The 16,903-nt window shown below is 43.3% G+C and overlaps 1 protein-coding gene across 1 annotated transcript in view; it reads right to left on the minus strand.

The window, feature by feature from the left end:
* The window catches only part of LOC142585254 (U3 small nucleolar RNA-associated protein 14 homolog A), a 36,687-nt gene that overhangs the window by 12,445 nt on the left and 7,339 nt on the right, over positions 1-16,903 (minus strand). Inside the window, exons 7-12 of the mRNA XM_075695868.1 lie at positions 16,178-16,255; positions 13,472-13,594; positions 10,447-10,541; positions 9,379-9,502; positions 6,979-7,056; positions 310-1,445 (exon numbers count right to left, since the gene is read on the minus strand). Of these exons, the coding sequence (XP_075551983.1) occupies positions 310-1,445; positions 6,979-7,056; positions 9,379-9,502; positions 10,447-10,541; positions 13,472-13,594; positions 16,178-16,255 (1,634 nt within the window). The remainder of the gene's footprint in view (positions 1-309; positions 1,446-6,978; positions 7,057-9,378; positions 9,503-10,446; positions 10,542-13,471; positions 13,595-16,177; positions 16,256-16,903) is intronic.

Here is a 16,903-nt window from a genome sequence, read left to right on the forward strand (position 1 = left end):
TTTCAGCACTGTTCAAGGTGAAGAAAACACAGCTTGCTCCAGAGTACTTAGTACTGGGCCCAAAAGCGTTGAGACAGAAGCAACCTTCATTGAAAGACACAAAATAGTAGAATTGTAGCACATTACCAATCGAGAATAAAAAAGTGTAGAAAATATGATGAGGCATTTGGCTGACGTGCTATGAATACAGTTGACTACCCATTTCTTTTAATTAAGGGAAGCCCTAAACACCCTCACAGGGTGCATCATGAATGAAAAGGTGGCATGCGATAGTGCATTTAGAATAAAGCAATTCTTACAGCCACTCACCTGAAAGCACTGATGACATCGTCGTCTGCAAATGCTTCAGCAATAGTGACGTCCTGCTCATTCTCAATGTCTTCATCATCCAAGGCATCCTCAGCAGTTCCACCCAAGTCTGGAGCCCTGGACTTTAGTATTTGCTGTTTCACCTGAAGGAACTTTGTTGGGTCAACTTCTACTTTATCCGGTTTAGCTTCCGGCTGGGTTGGCTGGGGGACCAAGGAGCGCTTCTGTGACGCGTTTGGTGTTTTATCTTTGCTGAAACTTTCCAGGTCTTTCAGAGTCTGCTTCCTTTCCAATGTCTCATCCAGCTGTGCCTCACATTCAGCATTTTCAAGGCCTTCCATTGTTGTGCTGTCAGCGTTGTCATTTTTCTCTTCTTCGTTGACCTCTTTTCTCTCCTTGAAAGTCACCGACTTATTGCTCTTCTGGTTCCTCCTTTTCTGACCCAGTTTCATTTTTTTCCTCTTTTTCATAGCATGTTCATTCAGAGAATCAAACATCTGGTCGATGTTAGTGTCTTCTCTTTCTTCCGAGAACGGCTCCACTGGCTTGGAGACCTGTGCACTGATCTTGCCTCCATTCTTGGTAATTGAAGCAAGTTTCCTTTTTGGACCTTTCTTGATCAAACTGAACTTTGCTCGACCACCATATTTTGGATTTGAAAGGGCTTTTTCTTCTTCATCGTCGATCATGCAGCTTTCTGTTTCAGCCTCGACTGCTGTTTTCTCTTCAGTACCCTTCGTAATGGCTAAGCATTCTTGCTCACTTTCCAGGCTGTCTGCTGCTCCAAGAGCACCCTCATCACAGTTTTTATTACCAGCCTCCACACCATCATCACCTGGCAAAGCTTCAGCATCCTTTCCCCTTCCAACATCTTCAGGAAGTGTTTCTGGAGATGCAGCATCAGCACTGACATCATCAACGCTTTCTACTCCTGTGCTGGGCCGTGATACACTCGGGTTCTTGAGCCATGGGTTAGCCGAGTTGAAGAAGCTTGCCTCTAGCTCTCCCGTATGTGCGGCTGCAACTTCTTTAGCAGCAACAGAGTCCATTGCATCCTCATCATCAGATGATTCTACGAGAGGCTTCTGTGTGAGTTGCCGACTTAGCTCCAGCTGCTTCAACAGTGCTTCTCGACTCTTAGTACAAAAGAAAGAAGGAGGGTAAAATTCACTATGTTTGTAACAAACTCAGTAGATGGAAAATGAATGCTTAATTTTGCTGGTACAAACAAAACTTACAATACTCATATTTTCGTTATGTGGGATGTTTGTTTCTTTACGACAGTCATTGTTGAACACCATCAACAAGTTGAGCAGGCTTGGCAACCATGGTGGTGTGACAATCTTTTTTTTTAGCATCAACACTCTGCGGCTAATGGGTACCTCACAGCGACACCATGGTAGATTGGAGTAGGGCATTCGGAGCTCAGAAAATTTGAGCTGTCGGTAACAATTTTTTTTTTTTTTGTATTTTGAAGTTCCTGTGGCCGATAACTTAGGTTTGTGTACGTTAGTTATCAGAATTCCTTTCGTTTTTAGTCCTTTGAAATGCTAAGAAAAGGTCTTAGCATTCAGGGCTGTAACAAAGTGTTGCAGAGCCCCTTTAATCCATACTCAGTGCATATCTGAGTGGAAACTGACACCATGCTACATACACAACATTCACGGACGTCTTTAAAGGGGCCCTGAATCACCCCTCGAGCTTGGTGAAATTACATATACTGTCCGCAAGGTAGCATACGCTGCTGTGAACATCTCAGCTAAGTATTGCTGTCATACGCACTGCGTGGAGCTCGCAAGCCGATTGGGAAGTCACCTTTCTCTCAACACTCTCTATTAAACAAAAGGCTCTCTAGACGCACCATTTTGTCATCCCCTTATCCGGCTTCTATTAGTTGATAGCTGACATCAAGCTGCGGTCGGCTACATGGCGTAGATAAAGCGACCACCGCGGGATGCCGCCACGAGTCCACTGGCTAAGCACACTGTGGCTCGCTGAGGACAACCGCGTTTGGCTTATGTTTAGTGCATCATAGGCATCACAGGAAGAAGTTGTGGTGTCTACACTAACATCCAAAATTAAATTTGAACTGCGTGCCATGGTGACATTTAGAAGGCAGAGCGTTGTGGACACGCCCCACTGCATCGTAGCCTTCACAGTGCAAGGCACTGAAGAAGGAACGGGGCACAGTGGAGGCCATGTTTGATTGCCAATAACTCCACTTCTGCTGAATGCATTGAAGTACTTTTTGCAGTTAAGTATTTTTGAAATAGCCTATTTTTACATCAGATGCCTTTCTCCACTTCGATAAAAAGTGGTTCAGGGCCCCTTTAAAACTGCATTTCTCTTGGCAGCTGATAAAAACAATTACACATATGAGCTGCTTCTATAACACTTGGAAGCTGACTCTTAGGCATGGTGTCCCTTTAGTTCAGAGTAGACAAATGGCTAGGTATTGATGACATGAATGACATGTTTCAAGATTAAGCAGAAATAACAGAACATAAAGTTATCAACATATAAATGTGCAAGTCAGCGGAAGAACTTGAATGTCAACTTCAAAGATGCAGGTGCACTATTCTGGCACCAAGAATAAGGATTTAGACATTGTGCATTGATATTATCAGCTGCTCAGCCCTTTCCGTACCACAGGAAATGACAAAGAGTGTAGCAAATTTTCAAACAATTTAAATAACCACAGTTTCAGGACTATACTCATCAGCAGTAAAGGGTTAGAGCTATGAGTATTGATATGCCGATTATAAGTTGAACAAACTGCAATGTCAAACTTGTGCATCTAATCCGTCACAGAGCTTGTTGCGCTAAAACAATGCAACAATGTGTCAGTGTAGTATCACTTAAAGGACTGGCATGTGAATAGGCAATGATTGTTATTAAACAAACACTGTTATTAGTTTTTGACAGCATCATTATTTAACAACCTTCCTGACCAACTTATTGCACTATAAATGACCAGCAGTTGCATACTAAAATCACAAATTGAGCTACAGGGGCCAATGTAGCAAAGGATTTCAGCTTAATCTCATCTTCAGGCTATATGCCTTTTCTACTAAGCTACAGAAGAGATACAGACAACAGAATCTTGTATGAGGCAAGCAATGATAATAACAGCTGCCGATCAAGTGACATGTCGTTTGAGCAGTTCAAGATGCAAACATTAAATAGCAGGGTTTTCACAAGCAAACAAAGGCAAATGAAGCCAGCCAAAGAAGGCACTTTAATGCAGTTAAAGAAACAGAAAAGAAGTTTGATAGTTGGGTGTACCAGTAAAAGGCACTTTCATGCAGTTAAAAAACAAAGATAAGTTTGATAGCTATTGGATATACAAAGTGAAGTAAAAAATAAAGGCTGGAAGCACACTGGAGACTGCGCAAAGCAGATTCATTGGAAGTGAGCCAAATGATAACACAGGCCCACAAGAGAGCGTCAAAAGCAGTGAAAAGTTGGATATTGCTTGCCCATCCAAACAAACATTAGCGCAAGAAAAATTCAAACATTCTGGAAATAATGCCAACAGGCAGTTGTTCATAGAAAAACTAGACGAAATGTTTCATCATCTACTAGCTCAACTGCACCTACGAGGAAGAAAACAGAGGCTAGGATTAAAGGGGCCCTGAAACACTTTTCTAAAAAAATCAAAGAATGGCTTCACTGTTAAAGGAAGTCAACTCACAAATCTCAGGCCGCAAAAAATGTTTCGAATCTTTCAACTAGTATAAGTTTTCATCTCTGCTAGCGTGCTAGAAGATACACAGCGCAGAAGCCAATAGAGCAAAGCCCCAGTCAAAAGTTCTATGCTGCAGCGGCGAAAGTGCTCATCGTGACACCCCATGGTGGCCGCAGTAGACTACGCTACGTAGCACATCAATGCCATCTTGGAGCCTACGCGCAAAGATGAAATAATTTTTCTGTCTTTTTGGGATAGCAGACATACCGTAAAAACTCGCGTATAATATGAGGTTTTTTCCCTATTATTAGCGTCGCAAATTTTCGCTTTATACTATATGCGGATCCGAACGAAAATTTCAGTCAGAAATTTCGGCTAGAAGCTTTGGTTTCGTTATTGCTGCGTAGCTATGGCTTGACTTAATTATTGCTGCATGGCTACGGCTTGGCTTCCTTACTGCTGTGTGGCTACGGCTTGGTTTCGTTATTGCTGCGTGACTACAGCATCGTTTCTTTACTGTTGAGTGCGCACTTTGGCAGCACAAGTGCAAACCATGCTTTGCGAAGTGCGCCTTTTTTATTCCGCATTGAAGGACCAAGATGTCCGGACCACGAGAACAGTACTCGGCTGCTTTCAAGAGAAAGGTTATTTTAGCCGCACAGGACATCGGCAACAGTGCGGCCGGGAGGCAGTTTGGCCGTTTGGAGTCAACGAGGGAAGCATTCGTGGGTGGCGTCGACAGAAGGAAGCCCTTTTCGCGTGCAGCGGAACACGAAGAAGCTTTCGCGGCCCGAAGAGTGGGACATTCCCGGAAATCGAACTCGCCCTGACAGAGTTTGTACGCCAACAGTGAGCTGTGCATCTAGCTCTGAGCATGGAGCTTATGCAGGCAAAAGCTAAAGAGCTTGCAAGAGAAAAAGGGCTACCGAGCTAGGCCTTCAAAGCGAGGAAGCACTGGATTTATCGCTACATGTGCCATGCTGGATTTTCCTTATGCCGCTGGACTTCGATTTTGCAAAAGCTGCCCGAATCGTTCGAAGAGCTGCTTGTGGCTTTCCAACGCATTGCTATATTGCGGCGCAAGTCCAAGAACTTCCAGCTAGGGCAAATCAGCAATGCTGATCAAACAGCTGTTTATCTGGACATGCCATCGCCCCTCACCGAGCATGAAAAGGACTCTAAAAAAAGCTTATATCCGGTCCACTGGCAACGAGAAAACGTGAGTTACCATCATGTTGTCGTGCACGGCAAGCTCCCACCCTATGTCGTCTTCAAGTGCAAGACAGTGCTTAAAGGCGAGGAGCTGCCAAAAAATGTGGTTGTGAGATGCCATAAGAAAGGCTGGATGAATGAGACTTGACTGGATAAAGTCTGTCTGGTGTAGGTGGCCCAGTGCACGGTTGTTGTTCCCCTCCATCCTCGTGCTGGATGCATTTCGTTGCCATTTGGTCGACTCAGTGAAGAGGCTGTTGCACGAATCCGGCACTGAACTCGTCGTTATCCCGGGTGGGATGGCGTCTCAGCAGCAGCCTTTAGATGTTTGTGTTGCGCAGATTGGATGCGCTCAGGTGAGCCTGCAGTGACGCCAACCAGGCGGCTGAAGCGGGCTTTGCCAGCCACGCTATGCAAGCGGATTGTGGACGCATGGGCCAGCATACCAGAGGACTGTGTGCGTCGCGCATTCAAGAAGTGCGGCATCTCGAACGCGCTCGATGGCACAGAGGATGAGTACCTCTGGGAAGATATGTCCGACAAGGAACTATCCGAAGAGAGCGCATCTGAGGAAGACAGCGATTGAAGGGCGGAGTCCAATTTAAATAAACATTTTCCTCGAGTTTTCCTAACTCGTATTATACGCAGATAACTTTTTTTTTTTTCATTTTGCATCCCAAAAATTTCACCTCATACTACTATATGCGGGTTTGTATTATACGCGGGTTTTTATGGTATATGTGCTTTACATGTTTATTTAACTAAATATTAGCAATTATGTATTACTGAGAATGCTCTCGCGATAACGAAATCATCCAGTAGCGTTAATGGGCCAGCTACATTTGATGCAACGGCAGCGTAAGCAACAGCAAGCAATTTGTCACTGTTTGACACGACTTGTAAATTACTGCGGCATGCAGTGCCGCAATATTTGGCTTACATGTTCACAGCAGGTTCTACGAAAGATCAGCAGTTTTTTTACCATGTTCAAAATGTGTTTCAGGGCCCCTTTAAAGGGTCGCTGCAATAATTTTCAAACACAGTAAAAAAAAAAAAAAGAAGGCTTGCAATGCTGCCATGAATGTGGGAACCAAATATTGTTCAGGTGCAGGCAACAAAGAGCGCACAATCTTTCATAAAAGATTGCTCGCTCTCTTCTGCAGCTTTCGAGGCAACCCCTTTTCTGACACCATCCATAACATCATGGCCAACGCAACAGCCCATTGGCCCCAGCCAGCGGGCAAGTGATCATGAATGAGCAAAAGCTTGCAACCTCACACACGCACCCACACCCCTCCAATCTTTCAGCAAAAGGCGGAGCAGTGGTTATTAATGCGTCTCGCCTGTCCTGTCATTGCTCCTCTGTCGCTCTCGGACACCTATGTCATTTTAAAAAACTTTTTGTGCGCAAATTTTGGAATATATATTGATTGAAAGGCATCGCAGTTATCCCAGTGTGTTTGTCACGTTTGAAGAAAATAAGGCACAAGGCTCTAAGAATGCAGTGTCAAGCAAAAGAAATGTGACAGAAATGCAGGAAGCTGCCCACAAAACCAACTTTCAGGAAAGGGCGTAAACTTACCTCCTGGTTGTACTAAATTTTGGAATATATATTGATTGAAAGGCATCGCAGTTATCCCAGTGTGTTTGTCACGTTTGAAGAAAATAAGGCACAAGGCTCTAAGAATGCAGTGTCAAGCAAAAGAAATGTGACAGAAATGCAGGAAGCTGCCCACAAAACCAACTTTCAGGAAAGGGCGTAAACTTACCTCCTGGTTGTACTTGGTCCTCAGCATTTGGTGCTTGGCCCATTTTCCTGTGCCTTTATGCCTCAATGACACTCTTTCCTGCAAGAAAGAGCCGAAGTTTCAATCATTTGCCGGCCATAAAAGAGACACTAAAGAGAAAAAGATTATGGGCTGCATTAGTAAATTACCCTGTTACAACACACACCAAGAATGTCACTCTTACCCTGAGAAAAGGCTTGGTAAGCCAGAAGATAATGCTAAAACGAAAGATGGGTGGCGACGTGGCCTCGAAGTTCCCACATAAGATTGCTGTGACATCATGAATTTTGACCACATCTGCTCAGGACAAGTCAATGTTTATTGATAAAAATTGACTGCATTCTGTTCTAAAAGACCCAAAGACAGAACTTGGCAAGTTTCAACAACTTTTACTGAGCCACAATGATCCAAATATCAAGATACAGTCACCAACGGATTTTTCAGACTCCAAAAATTTGTACTTGATGGATATTCAGGACTTCATAAATGCCCTGTCACGGTTCCCACAGAGCTAATGCATTTTCAGGACTGATTTTTCGGATGAATTTAGGCCGCAAAGTTAGATTTTCCGGACTAAATTGCTTATTCCGAGCCATGCCACGCGATCATGGGGGCCGCCACGATGGGTTTTCCACTGGCTTGGCCAGGCTTGGCTTCCAGTGGTCCACTCTATAGCCTCCAAGATAGGAAAGTGCACGCTTTCAACAGAGAGCGTGTAACATCCTCCGCTATCGGAGGCCATGCCCACTTTTCCTTGGCTGACAAGACACTTTTTTTGGTAAGCCCCATCGTCATAATCACTTAATGCGGGATCCTTTTATTATTATTATTATTATTATTATTATTTTCGGTTGCTTTTCCCACATAGTGTGTCTACAGAGCAGGTGTGTCACGGAGATGTCACATCTTTGTGTATGTTTGTACGGCTTCGCATTTGTATGATCGCCACCACCTCATGTGCCTTCGCAAGAGCCAAGTGGTGCTAAGAAACGTCGCTCGTTTCTTCGTTATCCATGGTGATCTCCGGCAGCGGAGATCGACAACGCAGTGGCACTCTTGTTATATGGAGACAATGTCACTCTTGCGCAAATCTAAGCAAGTCTGATTGCTTTCAAGCGTAGTATGAGGCAGGGCATTATTAGAGATTTTTTTCGAGCCGCTCTAACCATAATAAATTTTATTTTTTGAGTGAACGAGTTTTTTGGACTGTTCAATTTTTCTGACTATTTTTCAGTCTACATGAGGTCCGGAAAATTGGTCACTGACTGTACCTTGAAATCCATGATGCCACACAAACACATGTGCTGGGGTTTGGACAGGGGGGAAAAAGAAAGTGGAACTTTGACCTTCATATTGTTTTCTAACAGTCACCCTACTACAGACGACTTCCGTTAATTCAACTCCAGTTAACTTGATCCCGACCAAAGGTCCCAGCCAGCACAGCACCCATGTATTCATACAGGTCCAAGATATCATTATTTCAATCCTAATATTGGTTTTTGCCGGAGACAATGAACTTGACCAGACAGCACATAAGCGCCTGACCTCTATGGTGACACCAATAGCAACCCTTCTAGTGGCCACTGAAAATGCCTATTTTCGACCTGACCAAGGAAAATTTTCTAGCAATAACCGCAGCTCACATTGTCTGATCACGGTATTACGGATGACGGTAGAGGCGCTTGATATTTCAGGATATTGCCTGCGCAGTGCAATAGGATGTGAGACCAAATGGCCTTCATGGCCATATTTATGCTTTACTGCATATCACAGGTGACTTTAGAAAACCGTCCATCATTGTGCAATGCACATTATACCCTTGCCCATTTTTCTTGCTAAAAAATTGGTTGTGCATTAGATTTTTACTTTGTTTAGGAGCTTGGATGTAATTTTTACGTTAATTTTCTACTTTCGCCACATAGAAAGTGGGCGCACATTTGATTCGGCGGCATGTTAGAACCGGACAAATACTGACAAATGAATCAGCATTGTTTCTGTTTTTCTGCATTTCGTTTATTCGACTCGCCAGATAATTCAACCAATTTTGTCGGTCCCATCAGGGTCGAATTAACAGAAGTCAACTGCGCCACAAGATGAACAGAGCTCTGAAAAATTACTTCATCAGTCCAAACTTCTCTTAGTTTCCCTTTAGTGGGCCCTCTGAGCTGAACACTACCGGCAGCTGCTAAAACCCAGACCAACTTTGCAGTACGTAAATGTGCATGGTGCAGGTTGTCCCACTGGCTGTCACACAACTGGTCACACATGCAGCATGCGGGAGTGGCCAAATATTACATGACATGAAGACTTGATGCGAAATGCCAAGAGACTAGCATAGCTAGAAATGCACATATGTGTTGATGAATGCCTATGTACACTCACCAAGACTCGCTGCTTTTCAAGTTCTCGCAGCTTCTCGATGGCGAGCTCAGGGTCCTTCTCCTTGAGTTCTTCGAACTCTTTCATTTCTTTCTTCAGGCGCTCCTTCTTTAGAATACGGTGATATCTGGGGAATTGACAGGCCACAACTAAAAGCTATGGTCACAATTATAAAGCAAAAAAAATAATAATAATAAAAATAAAAGGTGTTTTCTCTACCAGTGGCTCGGTCTGGCGCGACTTCGCAATGGCAGCCAGAATATACATATGCTAATATAGCACAGTGAGAAGAATAAGGGAAAAGGTTATTCCCCACCTGATTCAACAATTATGAGTGGCTGACACTCGCAAGAATGGTTCTAGTACACATACACAAATAGTCCCCAAGAAAGTGGCCAAGAGAACGGCCAGTGACCACTGTAGTTCAATGGTAAAGGACTGCATGTGTAATCCAGAAGATGTAGGTACCACTCTCACCTGTAGCAGGTTGTCTTTAAGTATACATTTATTTCCCCTTTTCTTTATTCTTTCTATATTACAATGAAATTGAACAGTTAATTTCCCTTATCTTCCCCTGGTTTCATTGTCCATTGGCTTCATGTAGCTGAATAAAGGGAAAATCAGACATCCACCTGTTCGTAGCAATTGCTACAAAGGAAACCCATAGGGGTTCCAATGGTTTCCTTTGTAGCAATTGCTACGAACGGGTGAATGTCTGATTTTCCCTTTATTCATTACTTCTCTCCACCTTGTGGGTTTCCACAGAACTACTACATCAAGCTTCATGTAGCTGTGAAAAGAAATCGAGGCCCAAGGTTTCCCTATTCTTCTCGTTTATTGTCATAAGTTCTCATAACTCGTCTAATACTAGATGCAGACAATGTGTTGAGACAACACTTACTACATATATTTTCCCCCATAGGTCTGATCTGAACCTGAACTGTGGCTTTCACTCAACCATTACATACTCACACATAAGGAAGTAGACCCCTACATACTCACACATAAGGAAGTAAATGGAGGAGATGCTGAATTCACACTTCAAGGAATAAAATTATCTCTTGCACTCACTTCTTGCTTTTGATCTTGCCCTGCCTTCGAGCCTTCATCTCCTGATAGGACAGCAGAGCCCTCATCTTTTTCAGCTCAGCCAGTCTTTCCTTGGCCTAAGAAGGGGAGCAACACAAGAGTGAAGGAGCAGCCTTGAACAGGAACAAGGACAAGTTAAAATAAAAAGAGAGTGCACATGTTTCAGCTAGGTGCGCAAATAGTTGCAATACAGTATAAAAAAAACAACATGTTTCACCACTCCTCGTGGGAGGATCAAAATACATTCATATCATGAAGAATAAACTGAAATGCATTATCACAAAGATTGTAAGTACACATTGAACGCCCCCTCCCTTTCCCTCAAAGGCTGTCTATAGTAGCAGCTAGGGGTGTGCGAATATTCGAAAAGTTCGCATATTATCGAATATTATATTTTTAATATTCGTATTCCACTCGAAAAATAGATATTCGGATTTGTCCGAATATTCGTTTATTCGAATCAAATCGAACATATTATTGGCCATGCGGAAGCAAACACGATCCTTAGCATTTGTTTCTATTTAATCTAAGAATATTTGGGCGATTTTGAGCTGAATTTAGTGAAGATTTCGTGCTGGTAGCGAAATTTTTTCTGTAAAGCGCACTGGGCCATTATACGTATAAACTTTGCAGGAAAGCCAACCTCTCGAAGCAAGGGGCACGTTTGTGGAAAGCGTCTTTTTTTATTTATTTATTTATTTATTTATTTATTTATTTATTGCAGCATCACCCACATTTGTGAGGGTATTGCTTGGCAGCAAGTGCGATGAGTGACGACTAGCACAGGGTCAAATGGCCCCGAGTTTACGGGCATATGATGCGGTATAATAAGCGTAGGCTGGCGAGGACAGCTAGTGGGGAATTACTAAGTTTTCCAAGTTAACATGAGCCAAACACACAATGTTTTAGTATAACGGCTTTCTAGTCTAGTTCTTTAACATTGACAATGCAATTGCAATGTTCCAACATAGCAAATTAACCCAACTTGCTAATAAATGCATGTGCATATCATTATTAGATATTCGAAGCTAAGTATTCATATTCCAAAATTTTGAGGTTCACACAGACCTAGTAATGTACCCCAAAAAATTAAACGGAATGCATTGTACGCTCCACTGCAAGAAATTTCCGCTTTGGATAAAATTGGTTATAAATGAATATGCAGTACATAGCGTATTTTCGCACGCATAACCCGCACCAAAATTTAAACAAAGTTAACAGTAAGGTCGGAGTGCGGGTTATATGCGAGCTTCGCCTTGAAGTGTGGCTTCGCGGCAGTGCGGCGTTCAATGCCGTGAAGCCACATTTCAAGGCAGGTTCCTCCGCAATTCTAAGTTTAGTTATCTCCTACGGGACGCCACACTCTCCCCACCCCTGCATGCTGAAGATCCCTTCTCCCCTACCGCGTGGTTGACCATTCTGCTCGTCTTTAGGGGTTGCCATTGTGCGTTTAGCAGTTGGCGAATAGTGCATGCGGCGACGGCAAACTCCACCCCCGTGGCGCTCCCTCTGTGCGCGCGAAGCGCTTTGCGATACTGCGGTGAGGCCAAATCATCGTTGGGATTTCAGGATCGGTAGCGTTTGCTCCATCGCCGTTGCTCATGCGAAGGCGGCTCCGTCCGCGCTGTCATCCTCTGTCGTGTGAATGCTAGCTGCAAAGCGATTCTATTCACGTCACATGTCGCGTGGCTGATTTGTCTGCGACACTGCCAGTCGTGTGAATCCAGCTTTATCAGCATCGCCGAAGAAGGGGGGGGGGGGGGGGATACAGAGCCGTGGACGAGTCGTGCTTCCGCGAATGGAAACTGTTTTTGCAATGATTTGAGTGTTGTTGCATGCAGTTATTTCCACGAGTTATGGAAAAATACTGTACACTATACTAATCAAAGCAATCTTAGCAAAGCTGTGCGACTAGTAATCGTCAAATTTTTTTATTAACGGCCTTTCAACAGCATGTCAGCTGACTATGCGAGCACTTGGTGGATAGCAGACACAATGCATATCTCTGAACATTGCTTCCAAGATTTTCAGTGCACCATGGCACTGCTACTCGATTTCGGAAGTCATGCCCACATTCCGTGCTGGTTTTCAATGTTCCAGCTTCTGCATCATTTCTGAGAAGCAGTAATGGCGGCCTTTTTTTGGGAGGGCTTCAGTATCGAAAACATATTTTTGTGAGCTTTTTATGACGCATCCACTAGCATATAGGACAAAATTTTGCATGGAGGCTGCTTTATATCTACGTTGCTTGAATACTACAAGTTTCGTTGCAGGGTGCCTTTAAAATACACTTCAAAGAACAACAACAACATATCATTTTTCCAACCTTCTTTGTGTCAATGGCCGGCCATGGCTTCTTGGAGTAAAAGAAAAAGTTGGAGTTCACAGAAGTCAAAGGTCAATGAAGCCTTGAGGTTATCTACTACACTGGCACTCAAAAATTTCATGGTTTTTCCTTACTGTTTTTATGAAATTCCTTGACAATCTATAACACTGGAGGTTCCACACAAGAAAAAAGGAAAGGATGATTTACAGCTTGCCAAGTCACTATGCCAGCCTACAATTTTCAGCAACCACTGCCATTAAGCTGCAAGTAAGATGGGATGCACTATTGGATGTGGCTCTAGCATGTGTTTCACGACATTCCAACCAACCGGCCATGCTCACGCTCAGAAAACCAGCTAAAGACATCGTTATTTGCAGATTGTGTAGGTTACGATGAAAATCTCGTTTCCTTCTGGCATACCATTAGTTTCACCATAACTACTGCATGCCCCAGATTCTCGGACTCAAAGAAATTAGAATAAAAATTCCCAGTTTTACCCCTAATCTTCCAGAACTGGCAAAAAGCCCTGAAAATTCCAGGTTCTCCCTGATGATAGGCAAGCTGTTATTTATTGTATGAGGGTGAAAGGTGACTATGGTAGCTATGCAGCAAGCAGTTTCATGAACACTTCAGGTATCTTTTTTGATACTGGGTACAAGAATGGCTTTAAACAGCTCTCACCTCTTCCAAGCTCATGGCCTTGAGGGCTTTCTCTTCAGCTGGAGTCAGTTCAGCTCCTGGTGGTGTGACATTTTCGCTGACCTTCAAGATCTTGTTTATTTCTTTTTCAAGATCCGTCTTCGGCTGATGTGCAGTACATTAGGATGCAATAAATAATAAAAAACAGGGATACAAGGTTTCCTTTTTATTAAGAAGCAAGCATTCTCCAAAATGCAACACAAAACCCTACAAATTTTATACTAGCACACTACAAGAAAACAAACAATGTAACTGAATTATCTTGTGCTGCAGTTCTAAGGCTGCATGCATACCGATGACACAAAAAAATATAATCTGTTAATTCACTCTTCCTGGCTCTACTGGAAGCACCTACTAATGCAATAATGCCCAGACCCACTTGAGAAAGTTCACCTAACTGATGATGACAAATGTGATTTGCGAGAGAATAGCTTGTCCACAACTACTGCACAACTCACAAAAATATGAAGAATGCCGCTTTTACTTGCATAACGAATGTACCTTTTTCCCCTGAAAATGTGTGCAGTTGGGGTGCATCCATTACGCAGAGTAAAATGTTGAGAGATTTTTTTTCCACGGCCACCTCTAAAAAGTAGGAGACACACGGTACGATACGGCGCCGATGCACGGGAAGAGCAGCCATATCAGAGGCACGTTGCCATGCTGTAGTGCCAGGTCGGACGCTTGGTGTGCAAAGGCGTCCACTCCGGCATGGACGCCGAATCGTACCATTTGTCTCCTGCTTTTGTTGCACGGCGGGTGTCCAATCCAGCACTACAGCATGGCAAATCGCCTGGGATCAGGCTGCTGTTCCGAAGCGTCGAACACTGCATTGTACATTGGATAATACTGCATCTCCTACTTTCGTTGCATGCCAGGTATGATCTGGTGCTACAGCATTGCGATTGTGTCCATTTCACGGCAGCAAGCTCGAGGTACGATAGTTATGCAAGGAAAAGAAAAGTGTCACTTTTTGATTGGCAAAGTGGGGCGTGTGTTCATTATGCGAATAAATAAGGTATATTTCTGCACAAAAGTAAGAAGTTGTGTATTGCTCTAGGTGGTGCTGCAGCCTTCTCTTTTCTGACAATGAAATTCAGGTGCACATTAGAGAGTTTTAGAAATGGGGCCTCAAGCCATGTTACATTGGTTGCTCTTGGGTTCGGATAAGCATCAGAGTTTTAGAATTACCCGCCGTGGTTATTTAGTGGCTATGGTGTTGGAATGCTATGCACGAGGTCGCGGGATCAAATCCCAGCCATGGCAGCCGCATTTCGATGGGGGCGAAATGCGAAAACACCTGTGTACTTATATTTAGGTGCATGTTAAAGAACCCCAAGTGGTCCTGAGTCCCGAGCACTACCGCCTGCCTCATAATCAGACAGTGATTTTGGCATGTAAAACACCATAATTTAGAGTTTTAGAATTGGGACAAGAGCAGCATTAGGCTGCGCGCTCAGGATACCACAGTGGTGAAAATAGAAGACGCTTGAAATAATTTAAACAAACAAAAAAAAAAGAACACAAGAAGAGCTTTTACAAACAAAACCTAAAAGAATTCATTTTAAAAAAAAAGGTGGAATAGAGTTTGTAATAAATATAATGACTATGTTATTTGTACAACCTGTTTCTGCCCTTTCTAAGCCAGTGGGAGGAGGGTCGAAGGACCCTGAACTGATCTCGGCTAGCGTCTTCTCTCATTGCCTTGTCTCTCTTGCCTGTAAATATGCAGAAAATCCCCTGGAACATGGTAAGTTTGCCCTGCAACTAAATGCAACCAACCAGCTTTGTGGCCAGTCATGCTTGCCGCCATAACTTGACTGAGAGATCGGAGCTCTGGATGGCTGCGGCTGCTATGTCTCTCTTGGCTATCACATGAATGCTCGTTGCCCACACGAGCCACCCAAAGTGGCTTGGGAACCCCCACTATTTTTCGAGTTTAGGGTCTTTGGGTTGACCCTAATGCAAAGACCCGAGGCTGCCTTGCGTTCTGCACATGCTCAATTGTGGCCTGCTACTTTCTTGGAGCTCTAATGTGCTTGGGGCCCCAAGAAGAACTTGCTATTAGAATCAAGTATACACAGCAAGGAGACTTCTCAGCCTTAGTGCTTCTTCTAAGTCTGCATATCTTGAGATGCAACTGAAACATGTCCCTACTGAAATGCAGTCAAACGTAGAAATAATAACGCAGATACATAACATAATTATCAGATATAACAAAGTAAATCTAAGACGTTTCTCACCAACAGCAAGTTACGAAGGCATTTTTGTGCCCGGTACGACTGTCATAAGGAAGTTACACTGTATAACAATGGAGTCTGTCCATACTAAAGGCCTTTTGCTCCTTTCTCTTGTCTAATAATTCTTCACGTTCACTTAATACCTTACAACAGATATACCATGAAGCATTGGAGTTTGTATACTTTTTGAGGGTCATTTCTCATCATCCACATTTTCCTGCAGGATCTTCATTGCAAAATTGCAGTGCAATAATAAACAGACACACTGTAAAATGAGACCCTGTCACGTTTTGTCATGCATGTATTCTATTCCGTAGTGTTGTTATTGTATAATTATTGTACGAGTGCTACTGAAGTTTCACTTCCCAATAAGCCCAAACCCTTCAAAATATGTCACAAATTTTGAGTGCCATGTCTGACAGCAGGCAAAAATGTCTTGAAAACCCACCTTGAGACGCTCAGCAAATTTGCCAACAGATGCCATCCTCATGTCTGGTTGCTTGAGTGGAAAGCGCAGTTGCTCAGCCTGGGACAAATAAAATAAAAGATAGGTCATGCTCCCTTTTCCGTAAAACTTCTGCTTACAACAGGCAACCCAGTCTCCTGTGCTTATCCTGTGTACTAGAGCTCTAAAACGTATCAGATGCAATTGCATCTAGATGCCAAACAGTTTTAATGATTCTGAATGTGAACTGACTGCAAAAGTGCCTGATTCCACAAGGTGACTATGCAGTCAGACACACGCAAAATACATTTTTTAAAAGCCAGAAATGTGCATTGGAATAAGTATCCTTTGCAGTAATTTGTTTAAGATGGGTCCATGAGAAAAAATACCATAGAACCCTGTGGACACGTCTTTTAAGGGACTCTGGGAAAATAAATGTAACAGCCGGGAAAATGTAACAGTGAACAAGGTCCCCAATCAACGGACAAATGTAAGAAACAGCTCTGCATATGTGTATACTAATTAAGGGACATGTACTATATTCTGTGACAATGGCCCCTTTTCACTCTCAGTAGGCTTCACCGCATAGCACAAAAGTATTGTGCTAAGCCGACTTTAGGGGGATGGCTACCGAACTGCGCTGCGACACAGTTATCGTGACTGACAATCGCATATTTCTGGCATTTTGTAGTTGCGAATCTGCCTCTGCACTGCTAAATTTATGTGACC

The sequence above is a fragment of the Dermacentor variabilis genome, chromosome 6 (assembly GCF_050947875.1).
Source record: "Dermacentor variabilis isolate Ectoservices chromosome 6, ASM5094787v1, whole genome shotgun sequence".
NCBI classification, from domain to species: Eukaryota; Metazoa; Arthropoda; class Arachnida; order Ixodida; family Ixodidae; genus Dermacentor; species Dermacentor variabilis.